This window comes from Tympanuchus pallidicinctus, unplaced genomic scaffold (assembly GCF_026119805.1).
Source record: "Tympanuchus pallidicinctus isolate F22 unplaced genomic scaffold, pur_lepc_1.0 scaffold1, whole genome shotgun sequence".
NCBI lineage: Eukaryota > Metazoa > Chordata > Aves > Galliformes > Phasianidae > Tympanuchus > Tympanuchus pallidicinctus.
In genome coordinates, this window is record NW_026294618.1 from 61,980,047 (window position 1) to 62,003,145 (window position 23,099).

A 23,099-nucleotide genomic window follows, 5' to 3' on the forward strand; every position below is an offset into this window, starting at 1 on the left:
GGATGGAACAGAAAACCTGTTGTTTTTTGAATGTCATTGAAAGTCTCCTTCCTGTGGTTTTTCCCCTCCCCTCCCTCTTTAATTCTTTCCCTTTTCTCCCAGTCTTTCACACCTCCTTCTCTTTTGTCCTCTCCTGGCCTGCATTAGAAATAGTGGGGCCAGCAGAAGCAGGGTGGTCATCATGCCCCCATACTCAGCAGTAGTGAGGCCGCATCTCTAGTACTGTGTTCAGTTTTGGGCCCCTCACTGCAAGAAAGGCATTGAGGCCCTGGAGTGTGTGCAGGGCAGTGAAACTGGTGAGGGGTTTGGAGCACAAGTCTTGTGAGGAGCAGCTGAGGGAGCTGGGGTTGTTCAGTGTGGAGAAGAGGAGGCTCAGGGGAGACCTCATTGCACTCTACAACTTCCTGAAGGGAGGTTGTGATGAGGAGTGGTTTTGCTTCTTCTCCCAGGCAACAAACAGGACCAGGGAAATGGTCACAAGTTGTGCCAGAGGAGATTTAGATTAGACATAAGGAAGAACTTTTTCTCTCAGAGAGTGGTCAGGCACTGGAATGGCTGCCCAGGGAGGTGGTGGAGTCGCCGTGCCTGGCAGTGTTCAAGAGGCATCTGGATGAGGAGCTGCGAGACTATGGTTTAGTTTGTGGTAGCAACGGTAGTGAGAAGACAGTTGGACTAGATGATCTTGTAGGTCATTTCCAACCTTGTGATTCCATGATGCTCTCATTATCTCTTTTCCTCTTTTCATTCTTCTGGAGTGTAGTTAACTTTGCAAAAACTATGCATTAAAAATCGTTTCAACAAATGTCACTTCTTCCCCAATTTTCCCAGGCTTTAATCAGTCTCACAGCACACGGGATGTCATAACAGTGTAAATATTTATGTAAATGATAAAACTCCTATCAATGACTAAATAATTTTTGCCATTATTTATTTTTCCTCTTCATTATTGCACAAGTTCAGTTGGATGGGACCTTCAGAGGTGTCTTTTCCAGCTGTCTGAGCACCTCAGTGCTGAGCAGAAGTTAAAGCGCGTCAGTGAGGGCACTGTCCAAACGCCTGCTGACCGCTGACATCTGTGGGGCACCACCCATCTCTCCGGGAAGCCTGCTGTGGGCTTTGACCACACACATACTGAAGAAGTTTTTCCTAATGACCTGCCCAGGCCTCCCGTGGCACAGCTGTGGGTTCTTTCTTACTGAAAGGCAAAGCAAGAGCTCTGAAAGCAGCAGGTGAATAGTTGCACATCAGCCAGCATGGACCTGCGCCAGGCGGATGTGCTTATGGCTTCAGAGTAATAAATGCGTTGTGCGATCCTGCTTCCTTCTGTCACTAACTGCCGTACAGAGAGGCTCAGAAACAGCCTTCCATCAACGCACGCTCGGTGCGCAGGCTGGGAATAAGCCGGTGGTGGCTCCAAGGCTCGCACACGAGCGCAGTACCGCTGGCACTGGCCCCAACCCGCCGCCAGGCGTCAGGCGGAGCCCGCCGAGCGGGACCTCCTCCGCACCGGCAGGGGGCGTCCCCGCGGCGGGCAGGGCCGGGTCGGACCGGCGGCGCGAGAGGCGGCCATGGCTGTGCTGCTGGAAACCACGCTGGGCGATCTGGTGATCGACCTCTACACGGAGGAGCGGCCCCGCGGTAAGGGCGCGGCGGGCCGGACCGGGGGGAGCCGAGCGTTGGGTGGCGGTGAGGCGGGCCGCGGGGCCGGGACGGTGCGTGGGGCAGCGCCGTGCTGGGAGCTCCGCGGCGCCGCCATTTGGCGCCCGTGACGCCGCCCGGAGTTGTAGCCGCCCTTTGGCTGGCAGCATCCCCTGTGGGGAAGGGGCCGAGGCTGCTAGCCTCCTCTATAGTGCGCTCAGCCCGGGCTTTGGAGCTCCGTGCTGGAACCGGGACCGTAGGAGGGTCAGAGGTTCCGTGGTACCCTTGGGTCTCTGAAGTATTGACAAACACCGACTGCTGCTGGAGAGCTTGCTTGTGTCTGTGACGAGGTGTTTATACATGTAACGCACACTAACACACACTGAAAATATCGATCGGTGACAACGTCTGGCACTGAAAAGCAGCAGTGACCTTCTTTCCTGCTGCTCTAAAGGAACTGGGCAGGAAATGTGTTCCTGCGTATGCAGCTCGATGAAGGGGACCTCACAACGTCTCTGACAGTGCTTATAAAGCCCTACGCTGCCAAGTCTTCAAACGCCTGCCCCAAAAGCAGCTTTGTACACACAGTCATAAGTCTATTCTTATTAGACCCAGAGTTCTTTTACTAAATGTGAGTATCATTTCTTGCAGCTTGCCTGAATTTTCTGAAGCTCTGCAAGATCAAGTACTACAACTACTGTCTTATTTATAATGTGCAGGTGAGTATTCTCAGTTTTTGGTGTGGTATTTTGTTTGTTTGTCTGAATTCACAAACGTGACAGCATCTTATGTATTTTTCTTTGTGACAGAGAGACTTTATCATACAGACGGGTGACCCCATGGGAACTGGCCGTGGAGGTGAATCTATATTTTGGTAAGTAAAATGTCTGGTGTTTAATCAGCAGAGAGGTAGCATGGGAGTAAAAGGTTGCACTTTGATTGTTTTCAGCTCTTTTAGGGCAGAACTGTTGTTTAGAAGTGAAGTTGTTGATGCATAAGCTTCTTTGGTTATGATAGCTGAATACTTGTTTAGTTCCTACACTGATTTTAACCATTCAGAAATGTTTTATGGACAGCATTCTATCTTCAACCTTAGAAATTAAGTTATAACATGCTGTATATAAATTTCTCTTCATTTCTGAGTGAGCAGATAACTAGGTTTGGTTTTGTAAGATGAGAACCATAACTAGATGCTCTGTGGAGGACACAATCAATTGCAGTTTCTACATATATATTTTTTTGTAACAAAATGTATTTAGCTGGGCAGGAGGAGAACACAGGCTGTGCTTCATTTCCTCTGTGAATTCTTATACCCTAAGCAATCCTGCTGTCCTGAAAACTCACCTGAGTTCATTTTAATCATGCTGAATGTGTACTGGGAATTCAGTTTCCTTGTTAAAAATGTTAGTGGTCATGAATGTAAAGGCTGAAGAAATTCACATAGCTATGGTGGAACCTGGCAAAATATGTGTGTTCTGTATGTTTCTCCATAGAATCATAGAATATCTTAGGTTGATAGGGACATCACTGAGCTCCAATCCTCTGCTGTAGGCAGAGTTGCCAAGGATTTCTTTAGGATTTTAAAGGATTCACTTGAAATTGCTGTTAAAAATAGAATGAAAATTGCAGAGAAGAACTGAAAACCTGAGTTGGTGGAGAACACAGTATACTGAGATAAATGGCTCAGTTTGAACAGAGTTGCTAGACCAGCGTTGACTTCTCCAAGTCTGAGCTGTCAGAGCCTTTAAATAGAAAACTTTGAGCATGTGAATCTGTCATGATCTTGGAAGCAGTTTAATTGTGCTAAGCAGAAGCAAGTCTGGGTGCATGTGCTTACTAGGCGTAAGCTGCTTCTGGGTAGATGAAGTTTGTTTTGATATTGTTCTTTTATAAGGATGGTTTTGGCTCATTAGTGCAGCAGGTGAGGAAGGACCGTGTTTTGAGGGAATGGTGATACTGCCCTGCTGCTGGCATGGAGAATGGCAGCGTTACACTTCTATAGAAGTCCACAGAACTGACATTTCTGTTCTTGCTACCCTGGAAACTGTTGCAGGGAAACTTTAATTTGAACATTCTCTTCATAAAGACTTACAGTTGTTTAGCAAAATTAGTTCAAACACAATATTATTCCTTAAATGTGTACAAGTGTGTATATTGATCGCCTCTCTGTCAATTATGGAGAGAGGTAAAAATCAAGAATAGACTTCAAAAATGGAAAACATTTTAATGATTTGCTGTATCCTGGGTAGGGTTAAGGTACTCTGTATAGTTCTGTGTGTATGGTGACCTGAGCGTACAGGCAGATTTAGTGGCTTTCTGTTTGTCATGGAAGAGAAATATGAGGCATAAAATGTGATGCTTTTACAGTGTAGGCTTAATTTATTTTGATGGAACCTTCTTGCCCTAGAAAAATGTTACGCTGCATTAGAACCATATAAGCAAGCCTCCAGAAAACCTCTATGAAAGGCTTCAGGAAAAAAAAAACCAACCTGTTTTCTGTAATATGTAGTAGATTATGTAAGTGTACATGTCCTTAAAAACTATGCACAGATATAATGTAAATTCTGGTTTTATTGATAGAATCATAGAATCACCAAGGTTGGAAAAGACCTCCAAGATCATCCCGTCCAACTGTCTACCTTTTACCAGTATTTCCTCACTAAACTCTGCCAGTACAACATCTAAACATTTCTTGAACAGCTCCAGGGATGGTGACTCCATCACCTCCCTGCCTGTTCCAGTGCCTGACCACTCTCTTGGAGAAGAAGTTTTTCCTAATGTCCGACCTAAATCTCCCCTAGAGCAAATGCCAATTAAAAAAAAAAAAAAAAAAAAAAAAAGTAAAAAAAAAAAGTTTTGTTTTCTGTTTTACAACGTTTGTTTATCTCACTTTTAAAAATTCATTCTCCTCATAACGTGTTTATTATATATTTTCAGTAAACTGTATGGTGATCAAGCTAGATTTTTTGAGGCAGAAAAAGTGCCAAGAATTAAGCACAAGAAAAAAGGAACGGTGTCAATGGTGAACAACGGCAGCGATATGCATGGATCACAGGTCAGCATGCAGGGCTGGGAGTAAGTCTTGGTACACATCTAAGTAAGGAAAATGGAAATTCCTTGAATTTGGAGCACTGACAACAGCATTGTCATCTCAACAGCATTGTCTTATCATGGAATCACAGAATCATGGAGTAGTTTGAGTTGGAAGGGTCCTTTGAGATCACATTTCCAACCCCCTGCTATAGGCAGACATTCCTCTAGATCAGCTGGCCTTGAATGCCTCCAGGAGGGGGCATAGTGTGGTCGAAAGGCTTGTACAAAAAGGGCCATAGATGAGTATTTTTCATGGTGTTCCAGGTGCCAGTAGTTATTTGATTACTGAGAAGAGGATGAAATGCTCGGCTTCAAATCCTGTCCTAGAAAGATTTGATAAATGTTGTTAGAATTTAATTCTCTATTTTTTTCCCTTCTGTTTATTCACTTTTGTTAATAATGTTATATGATTTAGCTGATATATAGAGTGGGCAGGAAAAAAGTAGTTTTTCAGTAGTTTTACAGAAAAAAAGTTCCTGTAGTTAAATGTTCCATCTTAATTTGGAAACTGAATTCAGAACTTGTTTGTATGACTGCATTGTATTAATGCAAGCTTTAATATCCTTGCCAAAATTATTATAAAACAGTTTTTGAAAGTGGTGTTGTTTCCAGTTCATCTGTGCAAAGCTTTTGCTGTAGATGTGTTTAAAGCCTTATCTCACGTAATGATACTATTTCTGAATAATTAGTTTGGATGCATTGTCAGTCATTTTTATGGGTTAAAATGCCTCACATGAAACATTCATAAGTTTGAATTGAAAAAAAGCTTTTTTAAAAAAAATTTTATTTATTTATTTGCATGATCAAAGAGCAACTTAAAAAAAAGCCCTACAGTTCCATTCCACCTACAGCTTGTTGTAATCTATGGAGTTAATTTTCCTGCTTCTATGCACTGTTAGTTGGGGAAAAAACAAAACAAACAAACAAACAAAAAACAAACAAACAAACAAAAAGTTATATAGTCTTTTAGAAACAATGGCATTTGTATTTATAGTTAAGAATGCAGTTTGCTAGCATGTAGGCATATGGCAATAAATGCAGTTACCACTAGCATTACCATAGCTTCTTTGTAAGGAAAGAAAAATTTCAAGAAAAAAAAAATTACTGTGGATGATTTTATATCTTCTTTTGTAGTTTCTTATTACAACAGGGGAAAACCTGGATTATCTGGATGGTGTGCATACAGTATTTGGAGAAGTGACTGAAGGCATGGATGTATTGAAGACAATTAATGAAACCTTTGTGGATAAAGATTTTATCCCGTATCAAGATATCAGGTGTGATTGCATTTAACCTCACTTTTTGATTAATATGTTATAATTTAAGAAATTTATCTCTTTGGAAACTAAATTAATATAGCAATACAAAGCGACTTGTATTCTTTTATCTTTATATTATTGGTCAAATGCTTTATAATCATGTCTTAATAGGAATTTCTTCTAAAAGGAACTTAGTATTTATTATGGAAGCGTGTCATGAGTTAATGAGTCATGAGCCATTAATCTGTAAATCAGTATAGATATCTCTCCTCATATGGATTCTGTGTTGTATGTAGTTGTTTAAGAACTTGCAGAACAGGGATGGAAGTGTCCAAGCTAAGCTGCAGGACACTACACTGGTGATGGATGCCAGAATAATTGGTGGTCGCTCTAAGCAGTTTTGTTCCTTTGGGTTCTTTTGTGAATTCTTTGTGTGGTTTGAGAAGTTAGGAAACAGCAAAAAGGTAAAATGTTGCTTCGGACATCAGGGAAATTCTTTACCCAGAGAGTGGTGAGGTGCTGGAACAGGCTGCCCTGAGAGGTTGTGGATGCCCTGTCCTTGGAGGTGTTCAAGGCCAGACTGGATGGGGACCTGGGCAGCCTGGTTTAGCCTTAAACGTGGAGGTTGGTGGCCCTGCATGTGGCAGGGGAGTTGAAGATTCATGATCCTTGAATTCCCTTCCAATCCTGGCCATTCTGTGGTTCTGTTTTGAGACTTTACTAGACTGTAGACTGGAAATAGCTCTCTAAGAAACAAACAGATACTAGAATAAGAAAATGTGCATCTGTTGCCTTTACAGAAGCATCAGTTTTAGTATTTACAAGCATATTCTATGTTTGACTTTTTGGGATATAGCTGGGAATCACCAGGGCTGGTTTCCTTTTATTTGAGTAAAGATAATTTTATTTGCTTGTGACTGGTGCTGATCTGGATGTTGCTTTCTATTAGGATAAATCATACAGTAATTCTGGATGATCCGTTTGATGATCCACCTGGTTTGCCCATTCCTGATCGCTCACCAGAGCCTACTAAGGAACAGCTCGATGTGAGTCTTTGTGATGGCTTCTTGGGGAAGGGTTGGGAGAAAGAATTAAACAAGTAGATCCTTGTTAATCACCAGCACAGGCTTTGTCAAAATCCATATCTTTAATAGTTTGTAAATTCTTCAGCATAGGAGGATAAGAGATGCTTTTCTACTGTGCCAGCTTGAGTTCTGATGCGTGAAATGCTTGTCTTGTTTTTGGGGATATTGCTATGCTTAAATAAATACCTGTTTAATCTGTCAGAAAATGGTAGAAGTTATTTGAGTGGTTTGCTGTCCTGTGGTGGCATAAGTTTGGAAAGCCGTAGTTCAGATTTCTAATTAAAGACTATTTAAGCACAACATTCAGAATATTCACCTCTGATGTTACTTTTTTTTTTTTTTTGTACACTCTTCTGGTGGAACACAAATATTACTACATTTCTTAATATGAAATTGCTTGTTGTTGGTTCTCTTTTATATTGAGAAATGTTCTGTTTGTATTTCATTGTAAGCATTCTTGGTCATATGTCTCCAAGCATACATACTGTTGTGGTGTATTTCTTTAGACAGAAGGAACGTGCTAGAAATTTAGTTGTAGTGAGTAACTTAGTCACAGCATACAGTTATGAAAGTTGCCAAGTGATACTACCTCTCTATATGGATACAGTTCTTTCAAGCAATGAATACATTAACCAGAGAGAATACTGTTCGTCTTTAAGCTTAATAGATACATAATTGCAAGATTGAAATTAGGCTTTGGAGGCACATCTGTACTCTGCTTAATCTCTCACATACCATCAGATCTGCTGAACAGTATAAGAAATTTTACATCTGACTGCCCAACTTGGCAGAAACTTGAAAGCTTGCTCTTAGTTTTCCCCTGCCTGTGGCATGACAGAAGATACAGCTTTTGATGTATTTGAAGTATTTGTAGGAGCAGCAGTGTTCTAGAGATACCAACGAGGGGAGAACCTTAAACTTCAAATCTTCCTGGTGGTAGATGTGCAGAGATATGTTGTGGTTGTTGTTGCAGTACATTATATTTAATATGGTCCTATAGGACACAACAGAAATTTGTGGTGTTCATTATTTCATTTCTGGCAGGAACTATCTAGATTAGACATGAGCTGATACTTGTGATGAATTGTTGAGTATGAGGTTGTAAAAGAATTCAGAAGATCAAACTGTGTTCAGTTCAAATTGAGCCTGAAAGTTCGTATGTAGTTTATGGTGCCTGAAGTTCATGAGGGTAGCATCTTTTCTTTTTTGACCTGAGTGGAGAGAACAAAAGGAAAGACCAGCTCTGCACAGATACGTGGCTGGAGCATTTTTCTTGTCTCGGGGGGAGAAAGTGATATCCAAGTAGTATTTGGAAATAGAGAATTTTTGGCCTAGAGTTTAATTTTTTCTTTAATTTTTTCAGAGTGGAAGAATAGGAGCAGATGAAGAAATTGATGACATGAAAGGACGGTCTGCAGATGAAATAGAAGAAGTTCAGGCAGAAAAAGAGGCAAAAACTCGTGCCATTCTTCTGGAAATGGTGAGCATCGTTTTCTCTTTACCTTTCTGGTGTTATTTCTGTTTCTGTATATGCATGTGCTTCTTGTATTATGTGTAGAAAATTGTAGAAATTTATCTTGAAATTGCTGATATGATGTCATGGCTCAGAATCTGTGCTATTACATGTCTGTGGTACAATAAAAAGAAGTAAGCATGAGCACTTGATATTTGTGACTTACAGGAAGTGGTTTTTGTCAGTTCTGTGTAATTTTCAGGACCAGGAGGAGGCCTAGGAGTGAATCCAATTTTAAAACTTAACATGCATAATGTGCTGCTGAATGTCTTTAATCCCCAAAAAAAGTTTAGCCTGCATGGGAGAGAGCTGAGCAAACTTGAAATAGACTCTTCACAGTAGTTTACATCTATCCTGTGTGTAATGGCTGTCTTCCTTCTGTGGGATTATCTGAAATTTAACATTAGCTACAGTGTTGCAGAAGATCTACAGGCCTGTGTTCTTGTTTTGCATCAGCATTGGGCCGCTGATGTGTTTTCTTGGATAAAGCTGTCTTTAAAATTAAAAAAAAAAAAAGGCAAGGGGGATTGTGAACCAATGAGTGAGTGTGTGAACCAATGATAATGAGTGTTGCTGGATAGTTTGCAGTAGAGAGCAATGTTATCTAAGCTGAAGAGATTTAAAAAAAAAATGTAGTGTACTGTTTGTTTCACTGATATCAAAGACAAACCTCAAAACTCACAGCAGTTAGTTTCATTGTTCCTTTGTCAAAACAGTAAGCTTCTCTGGCACTGTCATGTGCTTAAGCTATTTTCTGAAATATGTTCCTTACTTGTGGTATTTTGCTTATCTAACAAATGTACATTTACCTTTTTATTAGCATATTAAGTGAAGTAGACATAAGTTGTTTATTATCAGTAGTCTTTCATTCAAGTTTTTAAAGAAGTGCTGTAATACAGTGGGAGATGTTGTGATTGTTTGTATTTTCCTCTGGAATGTAGATTGCTGGTTTTGATGTGGGAATTTTGACCAGAGATTGCATACATCAAAGTTGTGTGCACTGTAAGCAAGTGTTGCCTCTAAGCAGGCGTGAGTGCTGGCTCCCTTCTGTCTTTCTGAACAAAGTTGTGTGATTGTAATTTCTCATCCTTATTAAGCTAGGATGAACTAAAATTTATGGACAGAAATGATGAAAGTCTATTTCTGAACCCCGCAGGTGGGAGACTTACCAGATGCAGAAGTCAAGCCACCAGAAAATGTGCTGTTTGTTTGTAAACTGAATCCCGTGACCACAGATGAAGACCTAGAAATAATATTTTCCCGATTTGGTCCAATTAAAAGGTAATTATTGTAATGTGAAACAGAATGCTTTCTTCAAACTGAGCGTGATGCCCATCAGTGTTATTTAGGTTAAGTAGTTATTCTGGTGTTCTAGTAATTTACCCACTGTCATACCGCAGCAGTGGTGATACAAAGTCACATCTCACCAGCTGAATATCCTGTCCCCACAGTAGCTTTGAGTGAACACCTAGGGGAAGTACAGGAGCAAATGAGACAAATATGGGACTTTCCCTAGTCCCCCACCCTTTCCCTCCTTTCAGTAGTTTACAGCTCAGCTGCTGCATAAGCTAGATACAGTCACTGGGTGGGGTTGGTTTTCTTGTTTGTTTGTTTTTGTGAGAACTTGTACAGTTTTGGATAAAGCAGTACACATTTGTAGCACCCAGTATGTTCTGTCTTAAAGTGTTCCCTGTACCAGTTGCCTTTTTCAGTTTCGAGCCTGGCTCCTAGTAGTTGCAGTTGATTTCCTCTTAAGTTGGTGTGGGGGATAAAAAAAAAAAAAAAAAGATGGGTAGTGAAACCAACTTTCCTATAACTCTCAAATGTATCCAACTTTCCTATAACTCTCTAATGTATATAATCCCAAATAATCTTTTTTTTTTCCCGGCTAGGTGTACAAGTGTGCATACTTTATAGAGGAATTTTCCTTACCTTGTTTCACTTTTCTCAACTTTTTTCTATTACTCTGTTTTCACCTCAAGGTGAGAGGACTAGAACTGCTTACAGCATTAAAGAAATTACAGAGTTACAGTGGCACACTGATATTCTCCACTTTGTTTTCAGCCTTAACTAATTACTCCTGGGGCTACGAATGCTTTAAAACCTGGGCTGTTTTCGCCATATTGATTTCACAAAAAAAAAAATCATATAAATTTTAGAGTCTTTCTCTTTTAATTAATTGTAATTAATTGTCAGCTCAGGTTCTGTCGCTTTTCACAAGGCACAATTAGGATTTTTCCCCCCATGCTCATCTGACTGTGTTTGTCTGCACTGATGGTCACTTTCTCCTTAGTTGTTCAGTTAGACTCCTAGGAACTTGGCAATTTTTTGCTTGAACTATTTAATACTATCCCCAAACTCCATGAGTGACCTCCTTGGTTTCTTAAGAGAGAATGACTATTTATGTCTTGCACTTGCTTATTAGTACAGTCATCTTGTGTGCTGTTATTGCTTAGTTTCCCCCAGAACCTTTGTTGCAGGAATTTATTAGAACTTCCAGAGAGATTTCAGAAGTGTATCACTAGCACTACCCCTTTTAAAGCACTTCAGTTAGGTGTATTGAGATGGTCTCGAGTCTCCTATTTATTCAGAAGCTCAGTAAGCCAGCCTTGTGTTCCTTTTCTACTGGTTTGTGCAGGACTGACAGCAGGCATGCAGACCTGCAGAATCACCTTCACTAAACTCTGTAGGATGGATGTGAGAAATTGGCATTGCATTGCTATCCTTACAACTGGAGCATAATTTTTGGATGTCCTAGAGACTTTTTACAGTTTTTGTTTTTTTTTTCCCTATCAGTTTGTTTAATAAACTGTTCTGCAGTCCTTCCTCTTTCAAATAGATCCTCCTGAATAATCCACAAAGAGAAGGGATGTTGCACATGTCCTGCTTTCACAAATCACGGGCTGCCTCCTAATTCTCACCAACAAGCTCTCCTCTGGGTCATCCTTCACCCTCAGGTGGAGTTTGATACATTCTAGCTGCTCTCTCACATAAAGAGCAGCTCTGCTGCATTGCCTCACTGACATAACTTTCCTAAAAAGTGAATAGCCATCCATGACAGCATTCCTGTTATGCAAGCTGTCCTTCCATGTCTTCATGATCACAATAAGGCCATGTTCTGTGACCTCATACAGATCTCCAGTGCCTCCTGTTTAATTCTCATGCTGCATGCATTAGTATACAGGCACTTTAGGGAAGTAGAGGATGAAGGTATCCCTAGAGGGATACTTTCTTCTCAATTAATGGCTGCTGAAGAGAATTCATATAGCTTGTATGAGCAGTCTTTTCTCCTTCCTCTTTTTTTCACCTTGACCACAGTGGATTGTGTGTTAAATCCTAGTATGTCAGTGCTCAGTGCAGATGAAGGACATTCAGGTCTCACACTGATACCCCATTTACTGTACTGGTTGACTGTTTCAAACTTTGTGAGCAGAATTCTCACATTATGGCAAGAGTTTGGCAGTACTTATGCAACACTATAATTATTGCCATTTTGCATTTCCTAATCCAATAGTTCAGGCTTCATTTTTTTTTATTCAGTGAGCTTCCTGATAAGATGGCTGCTCATGAGCTACCCTCTAAAAGGAGAAATTTGTCACAGTATCTGTTTAACCTTTCCTTTTCCTTCATAAAACCAGAATGTGAGGTTTATTTTCTTCCATTAGTGAAATGCAAAAGACTTGATCACCAGCAGTAACATTGAAAAATAATTATATTTCATCAGAATTTCATCCCTAGCTCTACAATTCATTCTTATTTCACATTTCAAGGTAAGGACTTGTGAGTTAAGTGTAGTAGTTACTCAACTGATTAATGGCACATGTGCCTTCTCTGTGCAGAAACACTACTGCCTTACCAGGGATTTCAGAATCAACTGTTACAATACTATTTAGGCCTGTTTTTTTTTTTTTCCTTTTATATTTTAACTGTTTGTTATTCTTCCTTTTAATCAATGCTTGCCTGTCCTATGCTTTGTGCTCCAGAAGCACTAATGTTTTAATTTCCTGACAATTTTTCAGCTGCGAAGTGATTCGAGACTGGAAGACTGGTGAATCTCTTTGTTATGCTTTCATTGAGTTTGAAAAGGTATGGTTTTTAATTATGCTGTATGTAGATTTTGCTTGTGCAATTTCATTTTCAGTATACTTCCATTAAAGAACAGTACAATCCTCAAGTGTGGGGTACCTGACATTTTCTCTTACTGACTTAGTTACAGAAATTGTAGGTCCTAAAGCAGGCCAACGTCTTGATTCAGCCTAGTAATACCAATATGTACTTAGCCTGCCTTGAAATCAGTGGATTTGGAGCAGGTCTTTTTATTTCCCAGAGCATGCTTTCTAACAGTTTTGAAGAGTAAGAGAAGGGAATGTTGGGAGGATTACTGCATAAAGAGAGGAGAAAGAATTGAAGATGGTAGATGGGTGTCTGCAGTACTGTACCCTATGTTCAGTTTGTAAATCGTGTCAGCTTTAAGCTGCTCTTACAGTGTTACTGTTAGAAGTTTTCTTTATGGTGTATAACTTCTTTACAGAGACTTTCTGATAGTCTCTAATCTGTGAGGAAAACTAGATAACGCTGGAAAAGTCAGAAGACACTTCTTTAGCCTACTTCTGTTACCTATGTTGTTGTCCCTTATTCCCTTTTTTTCCCTAAATGTTACATATACTTTTTAAAGTGGTGAAATAAAATGAAAAAAAGATGGAACTTGGGATGTTTACATTGGGACAAAGCATAATTATTTCTTTTGAAATGATACAATGCAAAAACTGCTGTGGTTTGGGCAATTTTAGAAAAATACTCCATGGAATGCTGTTTGGAAAATGTGTACCAGTGAGCAGTCGAGTTGGTGTTTGAGCTCTTCAGTGAATGCTGTTATGAAATAGTCACGAATGCACATTTTCTGGAAATGTTAATATCAGGAGGAAGACTGTGAGAAAGCCTATTTCAAAATGGACAACGTGCTGATAGATGACAGACGGATACATGTGGATTTTAGCCAGTCTGTTGCAAAGATTAAGTGGAAAGGAAAAGGTGGGTACACTTGTGATTCTTTGACTCCTAATTGACTCCAAAGCTGTGATTTCCAAACTATAAATAATGATGTAAAGAGAAGCAATTGAGAACTTCAATCATATCATTTTTGAGGATGTGAATTTCCTGGCAGCACAGGAACACAGAGCAACAAAGTGTCTAGCTCTTCACTTCTTCCATAAGGAAGAGTGGAAGGGTTTCCTACTGCTACTTTAACTGGGTAGGTCAGAAAGAAAAAAATATTTTGTCATAGATTGTCTTTTACTAGATGGATTTTTTGCCAGTTAATCATGAGCTCCTCATCTCAAACTTTAGAAGTGTTGCCTTTGTAGATACTTACAGCAACATAGTATAGCAGTACAGTGTTACTTTCTGGGTACTTTTCATTATTCAGAGTATAGCAATTCAAGGTATAGGACAAAAAGTGAATATTTAGGCTAGGGTTATCACCTCTGTAGGCCAACCTTATTATACAGCTTGTGAGGTCTTTATTAATTACATGGAATTTTTTTCTTTTTCTGGAGCAACATAGATCTAAATTTTCCTAAGTATTGGAAAGCTAAACTATACTGTCATTTTGTTGGACTTATCTGGTACCCATAGAGTGACATAGGCAAAGGAGTGTCATTCCCCTTCGGTTGCTGTTTCTGACCTAGCCGGGCAATAGCAGGTTTCAGATGTGACCGGGAGGTGGCAGCACGTTGCTATGAAATAGTATCTTGGTCTGTGAGCTGCTGTTGCAGAGTGAATGAATGGACAGAGAAGTCTGTGATGCCCCTCTTAAATCAAGTCATAACACTTTTTGGATAGCCTGTGAATTCAGATGGAGATCTGCAGCTGTCTCAGAGGTTTCCCTTGTGCACGTGGGAGTAGAAAGTCATTTAATAATGAGGGTAGTCTTTAGGAAACAGAATTTTAAGCAGCGTGACATAGGCCCTGTAGAGAAAGAGGGACTGAAGTAGTTTTTAAATCCTGCTTTGTGTTGATGTTCATATTTCATCTCCACTGTACATGAGTGAAGAGAAAGCCATATGCTTTTTAATGAGATCTGCAAGCAAGAGAAGCACAGAGTCATGATTTGTACTACACGCTTCTACTCTGACATTCAGATGTCAGTGTTGCTAGGAAGAGCCCTCAAACTCATAAATGGAATGCAGTGGTAGGTGTGAGTCTTACTGATTTTTTTCTTTTTAGTTCTGCCAACTAATTTTTTTTCTGCCAACAGGTGGGCAGTACACCAAGGATGATTTCAAAGACTATGAAAAGGAACGTGATAAACCTTCAAAATTTGCTCTAAAAGAGAAGGTGAAACCAAAGCAGGAGTATCCTTTTTCAGTCAGAGGCATTTTTTGTGCCAAGGAGAGCTTATGAAAGCAGGCTGGGAAAGATTTCATATTATTAAAGCTTGCCAAGTGGATGTTTTTGCTACCACTTCTTATAACCATCTCACGTTTGAGATAGAATTAAGCGTTTTCCCTGTTTCATATGATGACTTGTGTGAATTTAATGAAATCAAAATATGCTGTTTCATTTTTGTGCTTTATTCAAGTAATTATTGTTTCCTATGTAGAGCCACAGAGTGGCATAAGGCATAACAGAGACTTTTGGTTTTGCATGGGATCTGCTGTATCCACAATGAAAGAAGAGCGGTAATGAAATGTTGTTTTGTGATCCTGCTTTCCTCGCGGTGCAGAAAACTGTAACTTGTTCAGAGATCCACAGGTAGAAAAAAAATAAAAAACTGAGATCTGGCTGTACAGTTTATCAGGATAAGATTCAATTGTTTAGGATCAGTTGAATTTTTCAGTACCTGTATGTCTTGATAAACCCTGTCTGGTAAATTGGGGTTAGTCTCCTTTATGAACTTCTCTGTTCTTATATTTATTAAGTAACAAATCTGTTCTTAACCAATGCTATCAGTGCTAAGTATGACCTTGTGCTTGATGAGGAAGAAGAATCTCAAACAATTCAGTCACACTTGGCTAAAAAACAGAAGAAGAAAAAGCACTACCACTCTGAAGACGAAGAAGATGACAAGAGGACCAAAAAATACAAGGTACTTAGCTCTTGTTGAATAAATGACTTAACTTTATATCAGTTTGTTGCTCTATTAAGAGCAGCCAGGAAGAAGTAGTCTGATTTACAACTGAGGACCCTGTGTGCAAAGTCCCACAAAGTACAGCAGCTGTGAATGTACAGAAGGCTAATGTAGTGAAGCTTTCTTGGGTCTTTCTGGACTTTCGGAAGCGAGACATGGATGCTTTGGCAAAAAGCCACTCAGAATAAGAGGCAATGTAGCCTCTCAAAGGGTGGAAGATCTTCAGCATTTTGAACCTGCTATTCCCAGTCATAAACCAGAAGTTCATGAAATTTCATGAATGCAAACTATTTCCGATATTCTTGCCAAAACTTTGTGCGTTGGCTTTCTCCCATGTGGAACCAGAAACACAGTCTCTTTGCATTGTCTATTTTTTTGGGTTGTTTTTTGACGTTGTTTTGGAAGCGTTTGTGTAAGATTTGTATGCCTGTTTGCTTGGATCCAGACTGTGCTAGCATACAGTGCTGCAAGGCAGGCTGTGTGGAAAGCTGTGAGGAGGCAGCGGTTGTGCCATTCAGTCTTTTCACTGCAGCCTCTGCAGTCAGCATTTTCACATTTTTCTGAACCTAACATGGTCAATATGCTGATCTTTCGTGGGAACTGAATGTAGGGTCAAGTACTCTTGAAATTTGAGCATTATGTAGGGGTAAGCTAAGCAGAAAATATAAACATCCAGTGTTTTAACAGTGCAGGTTTTGCGTGAGAACAAAGTTGTCTTCAAGCAACTTTGCAGAAAGTGATAAGGTTCCAGCTACAGTAAATAGAATCATCCTGGCATTTATTTTGAGTACCATTTTAAGTGCTGTGTACAGAGAGCATACCTGATTCTGTTGTTGCATCACTTCTTGCTGTGATTCTAAAGAAAACTTTTCTCACAAACACTGGCAATGTTTTGTCACTTTTCATTGCTACTCTTTTGGTCTACTGCTCACTGGTGATATCAGTCTTCTAATTACTGCTTGTGTACTAACTGGACTGGGATCCTTTGGGTGAGGGAAGGATCTGGTCAGATAAATCTGAAGCATAAGATGTTTGCAAGGGGTCTGCCTTCATATTGTTTTGGACTTCCTCCAGTCTTTTTGGCTGATTGACAATGTGTTTTCAACATTCTTGCCACAAATATTTTGGCATGTAAGAGCTGCTCTTGAAAGTTCAGAAAATACACATACAGAACTGGCTGGTCATGTGTTATCAGCAGAGAACATTTAAAAATCATTCAGATGCCTCTTCACTGTGCTCACATTCGCTTTTTGTCTCTACAAACATTCAGTAAGTGTTGGTGAGTGTCACTGAGCGTCAGATTTTCTGCATGGAGGCATTCAGTAACACACCTTTGCTTCATATGTATTGGAATATTGGTGGGAAGGCTCAGCCTCTACTACCGTATCACTGACATCCACCTCTGATGTTCTGTACCAACATCGGAAAATAAGAGGGATTACTCTGGGGGCAGCTGTTGTAAAAGAATATAGTTAAGTTTTGTTACTTTATATACATTATTTTAATTTTTTTTAATTAAAACATGTACAAAAGAGAGCAGCAAAACCATAGAACTAGCGGGATATGTGGCCCTGTTTTTGTGAAACTAATACATCATCCAGGTTTGATGGCAGTGGTTGCAGTTCTTCCTGAGATCTCAAAGTATTCGTCAGACATTTTTGATGAAATTTTGCTCTTCCTGTACTTCATCCCTCAGAATAGTTGTTCACAAATGTGCGTACGGCCAAAAATTGCACAAATAAAGTGTGACTGTGAAGTGAGGGGTAGTTCTCACTGGTAAGAGAGGGCTTATAAAAGTCTGGTAAAGAGACATTTTTAACTGCAACATAATACATTCCATTTGAGAATTGGCGTGTTGACTTCAAGTGGAGTTGCAAATAAAGAAACTGATGGTTTTTTTTTGCAATCTTGAAACCTGTACTCAAATTCCTTTATCAAAACAAAAAGTACAACTGCATACTTTTCACTGTTCACAGGGTCATGTTTAGCCAGTGCATCACAATGCATAAACCTATTTGCCATCCCTTGAGGCAGTGCCCTGTGGGATTCTGCCCAGGCAGGGTTAATAGCACAGCAATGTTCAGTTGGTGCTGAGGGAAGAGCTGCTGCCATGATGGCTGCGGCTTGGACCTGCCTGCTCTTGTACAAATGAGTTTTGTGTATTTAGTTCCATATAGAATATCTGTGAGTGATTTGAATGTGCCTCTTTCCAGGTAAACTTTGCTGGCAGCTTAGCTGACAAATCATACTTAGAATATACTATATATATATATTGTGTGTGTATATGTTAGTTTATAATTGAGTTTTAACCTGGGGAACTCGTACCATAACCAAGGAGGGAGATGTGTTCTTGGGGCAGTGCCTGAGGCCTGCACAAAGCAAAACAGTATGGAACTTTTTGGATCAGTGGTAGCACATTTAGTATAAGCAAACGGTTTTCCCTTAAACCTATTTTAGAAGTAGGAGAAGCATTTGAGGTAAAAACTTTAAAACAGCAGCTAACCTAACACAGTCAGTTGCCAGAGATCATAATGATTGTGCGTCACGTACAGACTTCTGTCCTGAACCCTTAGTATTGCAGAGGTTTTAACTGTCAGAGAGCAGAGTCCAGTAATAGAAGGTTCTGGCAACTGAAATTGAAGTTGGTGCTACCAGCTCCAGCTATGACTGAAGAAAAGGGACTTTTATTTTCTGAATAGTTTCCATGATGTAGAGTTGTTTTTCTGTTCTCTTACTCTTTTTTTTTTTTCTTTAGTGTATTTTGACTCATCCCTTTTCTTAGTTTGACACCAGTTTCCTGAATCTTCAGCCTCGGAGCTGAATGTTAAGAAGATATTTTTGAACCTTGTGCTGTTTGATGTGATTCCAGAGGGCTGAAGAGGTAGGGTCTTGTGGCTGCTTTTAGTAGGCAACAGGATGTGGGTCTGCAGCAAGAGGCTGCATCAGTGTGTGGGTTTGAGAATAGGATTTGGCAGAGTATTTTGGTTGCTTTTGCTTGAGATCCACATTATGACTTTGTACCCTTAGCAGCTTTCTGGGTCTGTGGAGGAGTATAGCACATCTGATGGATTTCTGTTTGACGTAGGGTCTCTGAATTTCAGATTTCTGCACTTGTCATTTTAACAAAAATATATTGATCTTTCTGTTTTTAATCTCCTCCTTTAATCTCTTACTGCTTATTGGACAGTTTTGATTAGGTTTGATCAAAATCTCCTTACTGAAACTCTCTTGATCCTTTTAGCATTTAATTAGTGTGCTTTATGTACATAGAGGTGATGTATATTTATTCTGTGCTTGTAGTTATGGTATTTCAGAGTGGTTTACGTTCAAGAGTTGTTTGGCACACTTCTGGCAAAGTCAGTCATGACTTCCAGGGAAGTTTCTTCCCCTCTTTTAATAACTCCTTCCTCATGTGTTCACCAACACACTGGTGACTGGATCGTGGTTTATTTGTTGGCTGATCAGAAGCAATGATCCTGCATTGGGAAATCTAGACTTCAGCAGTGAGAAAGAAATCTGTTTTTAAGTACTAGTCTTCTGCTTTCAAGAGGAAAACAGAATTTTTCTGACTTGGGTAGTGCACAAAGGATTCAATTTCAAATACTGTTATTACTTCTATTAATGCAGTGTTTTGAAGACTTAACGTTTTTCTATGCCAGAGAAGTGAAAGAGGTAAAATGTTAGTTAAGGAGAAATATGATTAATTTTTTGGGAACTAAGATGCAATTCATCCTCTTAATTCAAATTGCTATGTTGTTTCTTTAGTCTGCGGTGTTATTATCTGCCATGCCAACCTTTTTGTGGCACTTGCAGCTTGAGACATGCCCTGTACACCTTTGTCTCAAATGCTTTTTGAAAGATGGTTGTACTTATCTGGCTCCATGCTCATGTGACTTTTTTAATCCTTTCAGCAAGTTGCCCTTTTCTATGACATTCAAGGCAGGCAGTTTGTCATTACATTCAAGTCTGCACTAGCCTTTCCCCTTGTAAATGAGGAGTTCTGCTTCTTGCTGGGCCAGCAGCCTCTCTCTGTTTTCTTTGTAGATTTTGTACTGAGAGTTGTTCTGTTTTTTTCCCGATTCCCCTTGTGTTCTCCCTCAGCAACAAAGCACCCTGAAGATAGCAGGGCACTGTGCCCCCACCTGCTTTACTAGCCAGTATTTTTGTCTTGTTCCACTCTGCTTCACAGCTGGGGGGTTCACTTTCTGATGTTCACTCAGTACTTGACACAGACATGGAACCCAATTTCCTCTTCAAACATGGAAACCAAGGATTTGGGGTTCATTTGTAACATATTTGATAAAATACTTAAAGGGAAGTTGTGCATAATTCTGAAGATGACTGGGCAAACCTCTTATAAGTAACTGGAAGGAACAACACTCTGTTTTTGTTGATTCAGATTCTAAAAATTTACTGAAATAGAGGTCAACAATAAAGATATAGAATAAGCATTTCACTACCAGTGAGATTACTGTATTCAGCAGCAGCAGAAATTTTTGTTTATGTTTGTAAAGATCAAATCTGTATCTGTGCATGTGTGTTGGTTCCTGGGCTTTTGTATTTCCTATTGCAACTGTAGAATTTCAGCATTGTCTGCATAATCCTGAAGGCAGCATTTACTCCTGGGAGTTTGCCCTGGGGCTAATGCTGGTCGCTGCCTTTCTGGAAGAAGGTTGCTTGGAGGAGAGTTTCCACTTAAATAAAAAAAAAATTTGCTTGTTTGTGATGTGGTTTAGGTTTTAGCCATACACTATGGTAAATGTTACTGCACGTATTTAGAAAAATGAAAACTAAAATGAAGAAAGAAATACAATATATTTGGTGCAAGCATTTCTCCTAGCTCATAAAATATATTACAACCCCGCTAAATATGATCTATACTTAGGATAGTATGTGTTGGTACAAAACTGTCAGGCAGTCGTACCTTCAGAAGTGGCCACTGCCTTCTGAATGCCAAGTTCTATATGTATATTCCTCCAGGATTTGGAAACTGCCTCTTGTATTTTTGCCTTCCTGAATATCTTAATTGAATACTAAGAACAAAATAGTTTCTAGCAGTACTTAAAAATGTCAGGAATTCACATGTTAAAACTCAGTGTTTTTAGTAAGAAAATGTTTTGAGCTCTGTGACTTTCCAGGTGAAATGGTAACTTTCAGAAGGATCTTGTTGTTTTAAACTGCTGTGAGGCTGGGGCCTGTATGGGTGTTGGTGTTACCACATAGTCGTTCCAGCATGTTGTGTGTCATAAATCTATCAGTGTGGCATTTCACAATCTGAGTAATGAATCCATTTCTCCTTCCTTTACTCCAATATGCTGTGTCAGTGATTTTTGTACCATCCACCTATTGCTGCAAGCAAAGCAGGTGTGTGTATGTGTTAATCCATTTCAGGTAGAATCAGCCTTAGACTGTTACGGAACCAACCATTTGTGACTCTTTCAAGCTCTTCTCATGCCTTTGTATTCTTTTCCACTTCTGTCTGTAACTGCATGTCCATCCAATTCCTTTTACAGGATTCTGATCGAAAACATGAAGGAGAACGCTGTAGAGAGAAGGTGAAGAGTGAGAAGAAAGACAGGCATCGGAGTCGCAGCCGATCTCAAGAGAGAAGTTACAGCAAACATAAAGACAAATACAGAGAAGATGTCCGAATAAGGGACTGGGATAAAAAGAGAGACAGAAGCAGAAGTCCTAAGAAATCAAAAGACAAAGAAAGGTCTAAGTACAGATGATGGAGGAGCAGGAGATACGAGGGGACTAAAATAGTGTTTTCTTCCTGCATTTACAACATGCTATCATATGACCGTGCAAATTCAAAGCAGCTACGGTCTGTCAGCTGTTTGGCCTTACAATTCTTTGAATTCCCAGTGTATGACTTGGAGTAAGGCTTGATTCCTAAAAGTTTTGTTGTTTTTTTTTTTTTAATAAAATGTTTAACATTAGTGGAATGATTTGAGTCTCCAATGAGGAATGTTGTCTAAAGCTTTTTGGAAATGTAAACACATGCTATCAAGTGAATTGCCTACTGAAGGGATTGCAGGACATGCTTCCTTTCTGCGAGGAGAATGTACTTGTCTTTCAGCACTCTTAGATGCTGTGGTAAAGGAGTATGATAGAGAACCTGGGAGTCAAAAATGCTATGTGCATGCTCCCTCTAAAAAGGATCTGATACCATTTGCGCAAGTGCTCAGTGCTCTGTTTCCTTCTTTTAAAATTAAGAGCTACAGGTTGCCTTAGTCCTGACAGCTCTCACTTGCTGAGAACGGTGCAGCAGTGCTTAAAGGCATTGAAGTGCTGCGCTGCTGCTTGCAAGGGTACTGGAAGTGCTGCACTGTACTAAATCATCTGCACTAACTTTCTCTTTTGTTACATAGATCCATTGGCTGTGTGACATTATTGGAAGATGCCTCTCAAAACGTAAGGTTCACTTGCTACTTGGCACAGCTGCAGTCAGTGTTAAAGATCTTGAGCTCTGTTGTGTCAGGACATCCAGCTGTTGTGATGTCAGGCAAGTTGTGCTTAGGGGATAAGAAAGAAGAAAGTGATCATTGGCAGGAAGGCAGAATTTGTAATTTGCACTGCACTTGCCAAAGCCAAGATGGAATTAATTTTCAGATTTGGTGGCAGAAGTGGATCAGTTAAATCTTCATCTACAAAGGAATGCAGGTAATGTTATCAGAGTCTGGGTGTTACTGAAAGTCAACAGGCTTTTAAATGTCCAGTTTACTCTCATGTACAAGATCTGGACATTTAAACAGTATTATTCAGTTTGCTTACATTTTAAGAACGTGCATGCTCACTTCTTCCTCTCCAGAGAAAGATCTTGTGCTGATAAGAGGGAAAGAGCAGCTAAGGTTGCAGCATTCATCATTTCTTCCTCCATGAAATTGCTGATGACTTGGAGGAGTCTAGTCTGGTGAATAAATTTAACTGTTGTGGTTTTGCTGTAGTGTCTGATTCTGTAGTAGGTGTGTAATAAGTTTTTGTAGGTGGGTACCTCTCATTGGAACTTGATTTGAAGTACAAAACCAAACTCTTAAATACTTGGTGGACATGAGGAGTCGCAACATGTTGGTCTGCCCTGGAGGCCAGGAGCAGTTCTAATCTGCTTGGTGAGTGTATTTGAATGCACTGCGTGCAGAAAATGGACTTCGAACCAACAAACTTCTATGGGAAGGCTGCTGCTGAAGGAACAAAAGAAATTTACTCCATGGCAGAAGATTCTGACTAAGCTGGCCAGGCCAGATGCCTACAGCATTCAGACCAAACTGAGCAAGGATACTGAATGGTATTGTGTACAGATAGGAAATGTGCTTTCCAGAAACAGCTGTATTCCCTTTGGTTTGTAAAGATTAAGTGTATTTGGCTTAAGAGGCTGCCTT

The 23,099-nt window shown here is 39.9% G+C and overlaps 1 protein-coding gene across 1 annotated transcript; it reads left to right on the top strand.

Annotated features, from left to right (window-relative positions):
- Nucleotides 1-1,497: 1,497 nt before the first annotated feature.
- Nucleotides 1,498-21,681, top strand: PPIL4 (peptidylprolyl isomerase like 4). Its single transcript, XM_052681790.1, has 13 exons — nucleotides 1,498-1,638; nucleotides 2,290-2,357; nucleotides 2,448-2,512; nucleotides 4,576-4,693; nucleotides 5,866-6,008; nucleotides 6,940-7,036; nucleotides 8,439-8,555; nucleotides 9,745-9,869; nucleotides 12,608-12,674; nucleotides 13,508-13,619; nucleotides 14,845-14,941; nucleotides 15,540-15,675; nucleotides 21,231-21,681. The coding sequence occupies exons 1-13, from the start codon at nucleotides 1,569-1,571 to the stop codon at nucleotides 21,447-21,449; spliced, it is 1,434 nt and encodes a 477-aa protein (XP_052537750.1). The 5' UTR covers nucleotides 1,498-1,568; the 3' UTR covers nucleotides 21,450-21,681.
- The last annotated feature ends 1,418 nt before the right edge of the window (nucleotides 21,682-23,099 follow it).